Source organism: Nuphar pumila, chromosome 15, assembly GCF_984573655.1.
Source record: "Nuphar pumila chromosome 15, dmNupPumi1.hap1.1, whole genome shotgun sequence".
Taxonomy (NCBI): Eukaryota; Viridiplantae; Streptophyta; class Magnoliopsida; order Nymphaeales; family Nymphaeaceae; genus Nuphar; species Nuphar pumila.
Genome location: NC_143263.1, coordinates 5,833,421 through 5,848,536, shown reverse-complemented (window position 1 = coordinate 5,848,536; position 15,116 = coordinate 5,833,421). Strand labels below are relative to the sequence as shown.

The window sequence follows — 15,116 nt, the reverse complement described above, 5'->3', positions numbered from 1 at the left end:
AAAATTCATGTTTTTATCTAAAAAATATGATCCAAGTATCATTTTCTTGCAAATCAATTATGTAAATTTGCAAAAAAAAATGCAAAAATACATATTTACTGGTGGTAGGCAACTACCACTTTTCCTATACATATGTAAAGGGTAAATATTGATTACTAATGAAGGTAAGGAACTAAGGAGTAGAATTCACTTTTTTCTTCAAAAAAATTTATTTTTTTGTAAATCAAGTTATGGATGTGATCTACATGGTTTGTTCAGTAAGAAACTTCTTTTAAATCATGTGATTACGACAAGTAATTAGGTGTCTAAAGGGATAAAAAAATCAACGGCCTGCAATGTGCCAAAAAAAATTAACTCAAAAAATCACATTTTTACATTAGAAAAGCATGATCTAAGGTTTGATAGTCGGCAAACAAACAATGTTGAATACATTTATGTAGTTAGATTGAGAAGATACAACTTGAAGCTATGATTTCTAGGTCATTAGTTTCTTACCTTCATTAGTAGCAAATAATTTCTTATATATATATATATATATAATAATGAGAGGGTGCTCCGGAAGTACCTACTCTTACCTAATAAAAGCTTCAGTTTTTTTTAAAAATTTTGGGCTTTTTTTATTGATAAAACCTTATACTTATGATCTGCAATTATTATTTAGTGGAAAACACGTTTTGGATCATGTGATTATGGCATACATGTAGATTTTGTAAGATCTTTAAAATTGATGGCTTATAATGAATCAAAATTTTATGACTTAAAAATCATGATCCAAAACATGATTCTTGTCAAATAATTTATGTTGAATACATAGGTCTGATTGATAAGATGCAACATCTAACTATGATTTATAGTAGGTAAGAGTAGACCTACACTCGAAGAGTACCATAGCATTACTATATATATATATATATATATATATATATATATATAGAGAGAGAGAGAGAGAGAGAGAGAGAGAGAGAGAGAGAGAGAGAGAGGTGGCAGCTGCCTTCGGGCCTTTTGAAGGGTGTTTCATGTTTTTCTTAAATATGTCCATATAAATATTTTTTTTATCAAAAAACATGATTCAAAGTACCGTCTCATACCAAGTCAACCATGCCGAATACATCTGTATAGCCATATTTGTAAAAAATACTCTAAAATGCCCATTAATTCACTTACAATTGGCTGGTGGTAGACCAGTGATAGCCAGGTACGACCATATATATATATATATATATATATATATATATATATATATATATATAATAGGTGGTAGCTGCCTATCAACAGCCTACCACAAGCAAACGAATGTTTTCATTTCATAAATCTGACCTTGTAAATGTCCTTAGCAATAGTCAATTTGCTAAGAAATTTCACTTGGATAATGGTTTTTTGATAAAAAAATGATTTTTTAATCTTTAAATATTTATAAAAAATTTAGACTATTAATTTTTAAACCTTATAAAAACCTACTTGTGTATCTGAATCAGCGATCCAATAGTAGATTCCTATAAAATCAAACATGAAGAGCGCATGTGTATAGTCAGATTTAAGAAAAGCATGAAAAAACCCTTCAAAAGCTAGATAGACTAACAAATTTTTTTATGGTTGTCCACTGCATGTAAATCCATAACATCGACACCTTTTGGAACTGGATATGGTTTGGATGACCATCAGATCCATATCTTATAACAGAAAAAAAAAAGATAGGCACGTGCGGTGTCTAGAGTTTGAGGTTTTTGAACCCCCCTTAAATGGAGAGATTGTGGGCTTGAGCCCTGGAGCGGGCCCTACTTCTTTTTTTTGTTTCGGCTCCCTCTCTCTCTCTCTCTCGGCGTGCCGTGAAAATATCAGATTGCACAAATATTTATGCATTAAGCACCTGATCACCCTCCATCCTGAGAAGAGGCCTGTCGGTTGTGGGGCCCAAGGCCCGGATGGAAAGCAATCACGTGCTTAATGCACAAACTTTGTGCCATGTGATTGCACCTGAGCCGGACCCTGGAATTCCAGGGAACGGTGGTACGTGGGACCCACCTCTAACCTGAAGCCCGCGTCATGTCCAGATATAAATGCCTTCCACTCTCTCTCTCTCTTTCTCTGGTTCAGACTATCTGTGGGTTCACGGAGAAGCGTTTTAGTGGGTGATGCGGTGGAGGAATCGTGAGGGAGCGAGGCGGAGGGGAGCCTAAGTCTCTTGTGCAGTTCGCCTAAGTCTCCTCGAAGGAGAAAAGAAAAAGGTCTTACTTTGGTGCAGTTCTTGGGCGCCACCGTTGGTGGGCCGAGCTCCGGAACCGTACGGCGATGGCGGACGAGCTGCAGAGTCTCTATTCTCTCCCTTCTCTTGTGCTTTAGGTTCTCTTGGAGGAGGGTAAGTGGCGAAGAGTACGGGGCGGAAAGGATCGTCATAGCAAGCAACAACGGTGGTCGATCCTTCAACCCCCTTACTTCTCTAGTCTGGTGATCCTTTATCTGCACGGGAGCTTCTAGAAGCTTCAAGAAACTTCTAAATGGGTGCCTGAACCTTCTTCTCGCTTCTCGGAGCTTTGGAGGTTTCTTTAGTCTGAAAGGTTTTCGTGGGCATCAGATTTTTGAGCATTTGGTGGTCGAAGGGAATTTGATTTACTCCCTTCCTTCCTCCGGTACTTGAAGGAGATCCGGCGTTTTAATGGCTCGGAGTCTCCTTCAGAGCCTAGACTCGTCTTCGCCTGCTCTGCAGAATGTAGACAGCAAGAAGGAGAGCATCGGTCTCGTCATCATCGTCGTCGCGGCCGCATTGGCGGTAGCTTCATTGTTCGTGGCCTTCAGCTACTACTGCTACATTCGGAACAAGGTAGCCAAGCGGCATAAGGGTGAGTTGGTTCCTGGTTCGATCTTCTCCTTCCCTTCTGTAGTTCATTGAGAATTTCCCTCCACATTGCAGTTGGCTCGCATTTTTCGGCCCCATTACTGAATCTTGTTTTTTTCTTCATTGTCAAAGGAAAAATCGAGGGTGCGTGCTCTGCCAATGTTCAAGCAATCTCACAAAATGGAGTGCGGAGCTTTACGTTCAAGCAGCTTCACGCTGCAACAGGTGGGTTCAGCACCAGCAATGTTGTTGGTCATGGCGGTTTCGGCTCGGTATACAGGGGGACGCTTCCGGACGGGAGGAGGGTTGCTGTTAAGTCGATGGATCGATCGGGAAAGCAAGGAGAAGAGGAGTTCACAATGGAGGTTGGATGAGCTTTCACAATGAAAATTCTTTATTTTGGAATTTTATATGTTGATTCTGTTGTTAATGTAATAGGTTGAATTGCTAAGCCGTCTCCGATCGCCGTATCTTTTGGCTTTGGTTGGGTTCTGTTCTGATGACAAACATAAATTGTTGGTTTATGATTATATGGAAAATGGGAGCTTGCAAGAGCATTTGTATCCAACTGAAGGTATGCTCATCTTGTGGGTTTTCTGTTGATTGTATTTTTTACCTACCTGGATCTTGTCTATGGTAACTTATATATGTAGAGCTATCGTTTTGTGGTATTTCATTTGTGTGTGATTGTTGGGTTAGGTGGAATGGACTTTTTCACTACATGGTTACTTAGCTTAGTAGGAGTTATACTATCCTTTTTATCTGAATATTTGTATATGCTATAAAAGAGGAGTTGGAAGGTACTGTGTTTTCATGTATAACAGACGAGAGCCAGCTGTTATAAGGGATAAATAGTTCAGAGAGGACTATGTTGCGCAGGAAAAATGTGGTGGTCTGTTTCCATCAAAAGGTGAATGTAATTCTTATAAGAACCTCTGTTTTCCCTGCTTGAGAGAGTAATTATTAGGAATCTAAATTTTTATGTTTAGTTATATCTTTGGTTAAAGAAGAGAATAATTTAAGATTTTATATGAATATCCTGTTCCTTTTTTTTACCTATGGTTCTTGTTTGGTATATGGTAGTGTTGGTTTTGGTCCTTGAGTTTCACTAAAACTGTTTTTAAGTCAATGAGCAGAGGATGTCAGAATATGTTGGAATTCCTGGTTTGTAAACAATGTTCGAATGAAATAAGTGTTGAAAAAAGTTTCAAAATAAACTATTTTCTATGATGGGTATGTACATATCACTTGTTCTTTATAAAGATTTGGTTCATTTATTGTTTCTCACCAAAATCCTTTGAAATGTGTTTAGACCCATATCTAAGAGGGGTGGTTTAAATAGAGTTTTTTTTCTATTTTTAATACTTCAAAAACCCTTGTGCCTTAGGGTGGCTTGCGGACGTTGTTGCACAATGTGCAGGAACGGACGTGCATACCATGCACACATGCCCGCGCGTGTGTAAGGGCATTTAGGCGCAAGGTCTCTTGAGGAGCATTGATGCCTCACTTTGCACTTTGCATGCTTGTAGCGGCACGAAACACATTCAGAGGCGCCTAGGTTTGTTTTGACTAAACCAACTTACCTTGACTTTTGGATGAACCAACTTTGACTTTTAGTTTCTCGCATTGATTTGGCCCATTTGAGAGCATTTAAATGGTGATTACGAGGCTTTGTTACTGTTGGACAGTTTTGGAGGTTGTTGACCAACTGGTCAAAGATGGGTGACCGTCCAAGGTCATTTTCATTTATTTTTTAAAACATTGGATTTATGGTCATTTAATCTCATTTATCACCCAAAACGTTGTTAGCCTTCCTAAGTTTATAAAAAACCTTGATTTTCGTCCTTTTAATCATCAGATTTTCTTATTCTCAAAGCTTTCTTACTTTCTATCATTTTGGCTCTCGTTTCGCTTGCAAGTTCGTGTGTGGGAGAGGTCACCTTGTCATGCGGAGCAGTGACACTCTTGAGGTTCAAGCCTAGTTGTATCCTGGAGACTCAATCGTGCACAAACCCAATTAGCTTATTGGGAAATCCCGAAGTGGAGTGATTGAAGTTCTAAAGACCGTGATCTTAAGATCGTGCCTCTAGACTTGAGATCTTGGTTTTCCAAAATCCTATTTTTTACCACGGTGTTCCAACAACAAGAAGGGATAAAACTTAAATGGCTTTAAGTATCTCTTTTTAAGTCTATTATTTGGCCCATTGGGAAAGTCTAAGCTGATGGGGTTAATAGGCAACCTGATTCCAGGATACAACTAGATCATCCACTTAACAGCAATCGCATGTCTGACCTGCCAAACCTAATAGTTGCTTTAGGATACAATTATAAATTGTCCCATGTGTAGTTTTCTAGAAATTCTTAGCCACTGGTTCCCAACTACACCCCTACCCACCCACAAACACCCCCCCCCCCCCCCCCCCCCAAAACCTGGTGGCATTTCACTGCAATTAACACTAAGCTGACCTGTCTATCTAGATGGACTATTAGGGATAAAAAGAGGGGTAAACGATGACATTTATAGACACCAAGGTTGTTAGCTATCTTGGCCTTCAATTGCAAATCTAGGTTACAGTGTCTAGTATTGCTTCATGGTCATTTAAGATCCACAGTCTCCACATAATGGTCCTTGTGGCAGTTCATGAGTCTGAATTATTTACAGCAAACAATTAGCACATGATGCTTAATTGCTAAGTTATACCTTAACTAGGGGTTGAATGAGATAGCTGGATGGTTGGGCCACACTATTATAACCGAGGGGTCTCGGGTTCAAATCCCATGGGGGTTATCCCCCAGCTTTTTCTTGGTAAGCCCCTGTTTAGGTGGTGGAACTTAGAAGAGATTGATCCCTGCTGTACGGCACACCTCCAAGTGGTTGAAACCCCTTGGTCATGTCGTTGCCCACCAGCGGGCCTGCTGCTTCAGCCTCAATGCAAAGGACGTGCACCCCAGGTATTGAACCCTTGGCATCCTTCAACTTGAATGCCTTAAGCTGACCCACCCAGCCAGGTGTGTAGAGAGGGTCATCCTCCAGCTTTCCTATCAAAAATTCCAAAATAAAAAAAAATGTCATACCTTTAGCTAAGTGATGACTAGCCTTCATGTTTGTGTTAAACAGGTTTTAACTGCTAATCAGCTGAGCAAATAGGCTAGGTCAATGATCAAATCGACTTCACTGTTCACCCTAAGGTGTCAAGGGATCCATTTGTCAAGGCATGGTCGATGTGAACCTGGTTAAAGTAGACTGGTTTGGTTCGTAACTATGAATATGTTTCAAAGTATCCAAAGATTAAGAAAGTATATAACAGATGACCTCTCGTTGCATGTCGTCTTCAAGGAAGTTTTGCTGATGAAAATAACGAGTGAAAGAAGTTGAAATTTTGAACCTCCCTACAAATTTGTCATTATTCTGCAAGAGGCTGCATCAAATTTAGATTTACACATGACCGAATATAGATTCCCTGTATTCCACTGTTCTACATTCTTTTTGCATCTTACCTCCATAATTGTATGTTGAGGATTCATCTTAATGTATGAACTAAGTTGCAACATTCTAATGCCTGTGACACTGCAGGACACCATTGTAAGAAGTAAAATGCAGAAATAGCCTTGCCCAAACTTCATGTCTTCGGAGGTTTGCTAATGCAAATTGTTAAACCCATAGCAATAGGATTATTCATCATTTTCATATCCTTCAAAGGAAGAAGTAATTAGGAAACTTGAAACCCAGTGATCAAGAACTTCTTGGATTTCCTGTACTTATTGTGACATCCATTGATTTAAATTCCACTTATCCTGAAGAGGTGTCTTCCACTCTGTTTTCCGACCTTCTATTTTTCTCTGGTTCCCTCTCATTTTCTTCATCCAGAATAATGAACTATTTTGGTAGGCATTCATTTAACTTATTTCATTTATATTATGTGCTTATTTCAATGCACATTAGGAGATATTGTGTGTCTTTGACATTCATATAAGAGCTGTATAACTTTTGGTTTGAGCATAACTATCTTTTTTATAGCCCTTTTAATGGGTAATCATATAAAAAGTAAGGAAGAATCTCATAAGAATATTACATGATGCATGATCGTCATATGGAGAACTTGATTGTAGACCAGTAGGTTGTTAGTTGTTCATCATGAATATCTGCACAAGTATGAATTTGTGATAGCTGCCGGTTGTTAATTTTCACATCGAGTTTACCACTGTTATCAATTGGCAGGTTCCAGAGGTGGTATTTCAAAACTGGATTGGGGAACTAGATTGAGGATAGCTCTTGAAGCTGCAAAAGGTCTTGAGTACCTTCATGAACACATCAATCCACCTGTGATTCACAGGGATTTTAAAAGCAGCAACATCCTCCTGGACAAGAACTTCCATGCAAGAGTCTCTGATTTTGGCTTAGCTAAGCTTGGTTCTGATAAAGCTGGCGGCCACGTCTCAACAAGAGTCTTAGGAACCCAAGGATATGTTGCTCCTGAGTAAGTCATTCCCTTCTTTCTTTTAAGTAACAAATTCTCTCATTTTCGAAATCTGACTTCGAGTGGCTTGATGCATGCAATGATTGAGATTCTTCTTTGATTTGACAAACTTCTTCCTTGTTAATTGTTCTGTGATGACTTGAGACAACTTTATACTGTTGAAAATGATCAGTTCAACTTATCTGCTTGCAAAGTTGCCAAAAAAATTAGAATTATATGCTTGGTAGTAAAAATATATATTATTAATGTATTTTTAGTTCACCAAAATTGTGAAAGTGCACCTGGAATCTTGGCTAAGGCAGAAAAGAGCCTAAAAAGGATGATGTTTTAGCCCTCTGGGAAGGCTGAATATATTCTTAAGGGCCTGATGTAACAAAGTTCCTATATTAAAGTCAATGCCTTTGTATTTTTTATCCTTGAGTTGTGTTTTTCCTGGTCACAATCCTTGGTTAATCCTTTTCCTTCCGGACATACACTAACAATTATTTGGTTGCTTGCTTCCAGGTATGCACTAACCGGGCATTTGACAACCAAGTCAGATGTATATAGTTACGGTGTTGTGCTTTTAGAGCTCTTGACTGGAAGGGTTCCTGTTGACATGAAAAGAGCTGCTGGGGAATGTGTTCTTGTTTCATGGGTGAGCTTCCCCCTGGTTGTGCTGTACTTTATATTTAAGATAATCGTCTTTCAGTTTTAAATCTTGGAAGCTTTCTTGCATACTTCCTGAACCATGAGAAATTCATGGAACAGCGACACAGCCTGGGTGATTAAATGGAATATCACAGCATCAGTGTCTCCTGAGTGACCTGGCGCCTGTCTCATGAATTTGATGACTCAGTCTAACTTGGTCGTAGTTTTGATTCTTCACGGACCAGCTGCATGGCAGGATATTCAGCTAGGCTAGCGCTGCTTTGGTAGATGTCTTTATCACTAGCTACATTACCCAGTTTGTTTTTTGTCCCTGATGGATAAGTAGTTCACTCTGTAAATGTACCTTTATAAGTTTATAACCCATTTCTTTGGGTCTTTTCCTGTGAATTCTTTATGACTTCTGCTGTCTTTTTTCCTCCTATTACTCCACCCATCAGAAATGTTCCTTGCCGATTGTAGTTTCTGTTATTGTTTGCATTTTGGCATTTTTAATGGTTTCATCTTGCGTGAATGTATGCATGCAACAGGTGTCTAAGTTGATGATTTGCTAATCTCTCTCTCTCTCTCTCTCTCTCTCTCTCTCTCTCTCTCTCTCTCTCTCTCTCTCTGTAGGCTTTGCAAAGGCTCACAGACAGGGAGAAAGTGGCAGAGATAATGGACTCGGCACTGGTGGGGCAGTATTCACTAAAGGAAGTTATTCAGGTGGCAGCCATTGCAGCAATGTGCGTGCAATCTGAAGCAGATTACAGGCCTTTAATGGCAGACGTTGTGCAGTCACTGGTTCCACTTGTGAAGCATCACAAAACCACATCAAAGATAGGGAACTCACCAAGTCCTCATATTCCTAGGTCTCCTGTTGCTTCTGATTCTACTAATCCCAGCTGACCATGGATTCTCATATCTACCTATCCTTTCTAGAATACATCAAGCTCTGTATCACGAAATTTTGTTCTAGAACTAGAATCTTGATATCTCTTTTTTTTTTCTTAGAACTTGTAGCTTGACCTTTTCAGTGGTTATTGTTTTAACATTTAACTTCTGCTATTCATTTTGCTGTGTCCTGATATAGTCCCCTAATGTGATGTAAACCCAAGAACCCTCTGTTATCTTTGGATCCATTTGCTCCATTCAGCCTTCTGCTGTGATCCTGTTGTGAAACTGACCTTGGGTTGGATGGATGAAACTGGATGAGGTCCTACTTGGTCCAATGATGTTCATGCATCCATGTCCTGTGTGGGTGCCACCAAGGTGGTTGGCTACAACCGGTGGCATTCTTCCTGGTCGGGTGCAATATACATGGTGCATGGAGGATCCTTTTTCCATATCAACATCATGCAGTAAGCTTGTCCTGTGGACTTAAAAAGTTGCATCACGGAAAGGTGGATTATTTTCATAAATTTGTTCGATTTTCCACAGAGAAGTTAGGGACATTGTTGGGTATTAGTTTAATACCGTGCTCTCAGCTTTTCTGGAATATGAATGCTGAGAATCAGGAAATTCTCGATTCAGTGGACATAATTGAAACGCTCACCCCACCCCCACCTAGAGATGTAAACACTTTGCTTCGGATTGGATGTGGCCAACACGGATGCGTACAGTCATTATTTTAATATTTGTAATAAGTTTGTTTTGTTTTTTAATAATATTCCATAAAAATGCTTTTTAAATATTAAAATATCAAGAATAATTTTTAGTGATTAAAAATGGAATTTTTACGTTTCCTCGTGTCTCATTTTTTTAAAACTTTTCAAAGTTGCGAGTCTAATTTTTAGTCCACGAATCTTTGTAACATAAATTCCATTGTTTATGTTTCATCTTACAAATTAGCTTAATGGAGACTAGCAATTAAAACACAACTAGGAAATGAAAAGTTATTTTTGACCCACGTCCAATCAATAGCGTGGTTGGTAAAACTCCTGTGGAACTATTCAATAACAATATGCAACTATTCTGCTGCAACTTCTTCAGGTTAATCGTTCGTGGAATTGTAGTTACATATTTGAAGTATTCAAGATGTTCACAACAAATGGTACTCTGCATCTCTCTATTCAACCTGTTTCCCCCTTTAATAGCAGTACTAAAGGAGCTGATCCGAACATGGGCAAAGATAACAAAAGCTAGACACAACTGTGGCAAGTTTCAATTATAAAATTCTTAAGCTACACATTTTAGTTCCAATTGTAAAATCCTGGTGGGTTCGATTGGGAATGCTTGACCATAGTTCCCACCGGAATCTCGTATCCGGCGTACCCGTGCCATATACCGATACGGAATTCATTTCAGAAAACCATAGGTAGAAGTATCAAATGTTTAAAAAACTTGTCCCACTTATTGGAGAAATGTGTACCATCTACCTTAGAGGCTTGTCTATGTTACATTACAAAATGAGTATCAAGCGATTTTCTATTAACATTTTTTCATATAAACCTACAATTTCAATTTCTAAAGACACTATTTTAATTAATATTTAAATATTGCCTACAAGGACTCTATACACCTGGCTAGGCAGGTCTTTCAAGTCAAAGGAGGTCCAGAGTTCAATACCCAGGATGTCATACATAATTAATATTATGTATGACAAATATATTTTTACATAAAGTATACTAAATATACTTGTATTTAGATTTAAAAAAATACTTTTACCGTCATACTATTCATAAAATTATCACCTGTTCACATCTCGAGTGTGTAAGGTGTCCATGTTTGTATCCTTATCTATTTGACTGTGGATTTTTTCTGAACGAGATTAGCCATCTTTCTCTCTCTTTTTTCATTAAGGTTTCTAGGGACCATCACTAATTATTTTTCATTACTTTTCCATTGTACAAAGCTGAGTGCAGTCAGGATATATATTTGCTAGAGCACCTGATGGTAAAATCCAATTGAGAAATCATAGTTTCAAGATATTTTTACTATATTTCACACCATGATTTTAGATCCGGGCTTATTAGATACCGGACCAAAACGCAGCCCAATATATACATGGGCCAGGCTCGGGCCAGCCCGGGCTACAGGTCGGTCCGATGGGCCTGAGTTATTTATTAATTTTTTAATAATATAATTTTTTTAAAAAGTAATCATTGCATAATAATTTGGATAACTATTATTATTTACTTAATTAGTTGTATGGAAACTTGCTATTTGTTAATTATTACTATTAACTAATTAGATGCACTAATTAAGAATTAGTTGCATGAGAACTTGTTATTCTCTCATTAACCCATAATTTCAGTCCAGCATTTATGCATATTTTAAGATTTGGTCAGGCCAGGTCCGGCTAGACCCGGGCCGCTTTACATTGGCCCATTGGGCCCAAGCCAATGGGTTTCTCTTCAAACCTGGACCCATTAAGAACTGGGCCGACCCGTCTGATCAATGGCCCGATCAGCCCAGTCCATTAGCCGGCAGACCCGATGCCCACCCCCCCACATGTAGCTCATCTTATAGCCTATTCTTTTTTACTGCTTGTATTAAAGTCACTAACCTTGCAACTCATGTATAAATAAGGCTTCACTAAGGAATGACAGCTCTTCAAGTCGTGGATGTATATAGGTTCATCTTTTGAACCGACCCACGTTAACTAGTGTTTCCCTTTTATCTGTTTACTATTAACCGTGTGTACATTGTCAGTAGGAGCTGTCAGTGGACATCTCCTTGTGGTGGGACGTTGCAGGTTCAAACCCAAGTGGTACGTTCAATGAGAACTGGTGGGGTCTGCCTAACCCCAGCTTGCCTTTCAAAAAAAAAAATTTTATGTACATTGTCAGTCTTATATATTTCTCTTTTATTTTAAAATTGAATTCTAAATTTTAAAATCCACTGATACACAAGATAGAAATAATTTTGTAAATCATGTTCGTTATCTAATGAGAGAGAAGATTTTTTCATGTTCAATAGAAAAAATTCTGTAAATCATTTTTATTATCCAACAAAGCCCTATTTCATGTTAAGCCAGTCCATGAAAATTTATTTTACAATCAGTTTGATTTTTCAGCTTTATTTAGAGAAATCATGTGTTGATTTTAGCATCTTACCCTCAGTTTTTTTGCTTTTTTGCAGTAAGTACACACACACACACACACACACACACACACACACATATATATATATATATATATATATATATATATATATATATATATATATATATATATATATATATATATATATATATATATATATATATATATAAAGAGAAAGCCAAATAGAGAAAGTGATATCAGGAGCTCCTAAATAGTTTATATTCTAAACCAACCCAAATTATTCTAAAAAATCATAGTTGCACTGGGTTTTTCCTTAACACTAAGTTGTGCATGCCTATGTCATTGCTTATTCATTAAAAAGCATGCTTTGGATCAGATCGATCAAATGAGAAATCTTGGCTTTTATTTCACCAAGTTTTGGTGCAATATGAGCTGTTGATTTTTATTGCTCTAAATATGCATTTAAACACAAAAAGATGCATCATGTTTTCCATTAAATAAGTTGTAGATAATATACATATAATTTTAGAGTAAGCAAACACCCAATCTTTATCCTTTGAACCCATTTAGGATGGAGATAAGGATGTTTAAGAACTTTGCTCTCTCTCTCTCTCTCTCTATATATATATATATATATACATATATATATATAAGGTTATTAGTTGCTCTAATCTCTTAACACAACTTATTTTTTCACTCTTTTTTTTTATAAAACTAACTTTATAGATGTGATCTACATGCTCTGTTTAGTAGGCATCTGCGTTTGGATCACTGGAACCCATCATGTGTTTAAGTTTCTTTGGCAATATAAAATTTGATGGATGTAAATGTATCAAAATTTTCAATTCAAAAGAACATTCTTTTCATTAAAAAACCATGATCCAAAAGTCATTTCCCACTGAATCGTTCATGCTAAACACATCGTTGCAAGTATAATCGATTGTAGCTTATATATATATATATATATATAATTTATTTGACAATTTGCTGGTGTCCATTTCTCAACAGTGTTTATAAGGAGGTTCACCACACTATTTTTGTTGGCATTCATACAGCCAGAGCTGTCGAGAGGTCATATTCGATCTCGAACCAGGTGGATCAAGGTAAGTTGCATGCACCAGTAAGGAATCAACAAGTTTGGTGGTAGTATATTATCATTTACCGAACCCAGTCATGGAGTGAATGGTAATTGGGCATACGGTGAGCAATATTGTGTTTTGAAGTACCTACATACATACGTTTACTCTTTACTCTGGATTATTGTAAATGGGTAGGTGTTAAATGAAATATGCTAAATGAAAGTTTCTAGGTTTCTGCCCTTTTGGTATTTTTTTTTTCAGTTCCAACCTCATAAATGTATTGGGTATGGTCGATTTGGGAGCAATCTACACTTGAATCATGTGTTTTCCATAAAATAAATAATATTTTGAGCCTCAAAATTTTATAAAGATTTTAAACCATTGATTTTTTTGAACGTTATAAAAACCCACCTATGTGTCCGAATAGAACACTTCAAGATCTGATCCTCATCAAGTACATTTATCACATCTGTACAGTTAGAATTTAACAATAAAATAAAATAAACCTTAAAATCTTGAATATATTTTAGTTTTATATTTTATTTTAATATATTTTTTTTGCTTTCTTTAAGCAAAATCTTAGATATATTTTAGTTTTTTATTTTATTTCATTGTAAAATTTGTTTGCCTCATTTAAGCAAAATCTTGGATCGGCCTGACCACCACCACCTCATCACCACCACAGTCAACCCGGAGGAAGCGGAGGCATGGGAGCAGATCAAGTTGAAGATCCTGCACGATGAGGAGGCGGAGCCGGCGTTGGCCAGCTACCTTTACTCGACCATCCTCTCTCATTATTTTCCTCTCCTTCCACCTCGGCAACAAGCTCTATTCCTCCACCCTCCTCTACAACCTCTTCCTCGACTCCTTCTCCTCCTCCCCTCCTCTCCGCTCTGCCGCCATCGCTGACCTCCGCGCCGCCCGCCTGCGTGACCTCGCCTTCTCCCACTGCCTCCTCAACTACAAGGGCTTCTTCGCCCTCCAAGTCCACCGCATCTCCCACCGTCTCCGGCTCCAAGGCTGCTCCTCCCTCGCCCTCCAGTCACGCATCTCTGACGTCTTGGACATCAACATCCACCCTAGCGCCCACATCGCATCCTCCTCGACCACGCCACCGGTGTCGTCATCGGCAACAACGTCTCCATCCTCCACCACGTCACCCTCGGTGGCACCGGCAATGTCGTCGGCGACTGCCACCCCAAGTCTGTATTGATAAATTTCATGATTCTTTGAAATATTGCAAAAAAAAAAAAGATATTTGGCAGATGTAAAAAAATCCAACAAAAACAATTCACTGAAATCTTGAGATTTATAATTTAAATTTGTTTATTTTTTGCAATGAATTTCCCAATTGAAATTTCAATTCGTAAAATTCTCAGAAATATAACGAAGGGTAGAAAAGCGTCAAGAAACATTTTTGTCACCATGCACTTAGCTAAGTTCTGATTGTAGCCTCGTTAGATATTGATTCTTTGGAATAACTTGTACTTTTTTATCCTAAAATCTCCTTTTCATTGACGCAATGCTTGTGTGCCTAGGATGAGCCTGTGCTATAGGCTTTTTCTCTCTCTAAAACTTTAAGTAGCTCTGTCTTATCAAACTTTTGCATAAGATTCTTTGCCATCAAATATTGATATTATATAATAGTGAATAGTTGGTCAGATTCAGGTATAGAATTAGATGGTGGCACGAGGCCAAAGTTCAGGAATTGCATGATTGACCAAAGCTCAGCATTGTAGAGAAAGTATGGAGAAATAAGATTTGTAGACTGCACCACATGAAGATGGTAGAAACTAATTGATGATGGTAATGGTGATTCAAAAATAGGATAATCTTTTCATTCAATCACTCGTCTTAGGCTCTGTTTGAGAGCCTTGCATTGAGATGGAAACACCATTTGGATGTGTTGCCAAAATCTGGTGTTGAGGATGGAGTTGCCAAAAACACCCTCTTGTGAATGGGTGTTAAAATGCGGCATTGGGGCTAGGGGTGTAACTGGGTCTGGTATACCTAACGTCCTGAATTGATTATACCCGATTTTAGTGGACCAATGGGTTCAGGTCGAGTCCAAAATATATACTCATAATGAAAA

General features: G+C 38.0%; 1 protein-coding gene and 1 pseudogene across 1 annotated transcript; both read left to right on the top strand.

Moving 5' to 3' along the window:
- The first annotated feature begins 2,653 nt into the window (after positions 1-2,653).
- Positions 2,654-8,949, top strand: LOC149814263 (putative serine/threonine-protein kinase PBL21). The gene is made up of 6 exons (XM_089989912.1): positions 2,654-2,837; positions 2,966-3,198; positions 3,272-3,407; positions 7,053-7,311; positions 7,816-7,948; positions 8,575-8,949. The coding sequence occupies exons 1-6, from the start codon at positions 2,654-2,656 to the stop codon at positions 8,845-8,847; spliced, it is 1,218 nt and encodes a 405-aa protein (XP_089846038.1). The 3' UTR covers positions 8,848-8,949.
- A 237-nt stretch (positions 8,950-9,186) lies between these two features.
- LOC149814262 (serine acetyltransferase 5 pseudogene) lies at positions 9,187-14,257 on the top strand (annotated as a pseudogene).
- Positions 14,258-15,116: the final 859 nt, after the last annotated feature.

What these genes read in the sequence shown, in the direction of transcription:
- LOC149814263 (XM_089989912.1), top strand. Translation starts at nt 2,654, where the DNA reads ATGGCTCGGAGTCTCCTTCAGAGCCTAGACTCGTCTTCGCCTGCTCTG. An exon ending in GGTAGCCAAGCGGCATAAGG is followed by an intron (nt 2,838 to 2,965) that starts GTGAGTTGGTTC and finishes TCATTGTCAAAG; the next exon opens with GAAAAATCGAGGGTGCGTGC. An exon ending in CAAGGATATGTTGCTCCTGA is followed by an intron (nt 7,312 to 7,815) that starts GTAAGTCATTCC and finishes GCTTGCTTCCAG; the next exon opens with GTATGCACTAACCGGGCATT.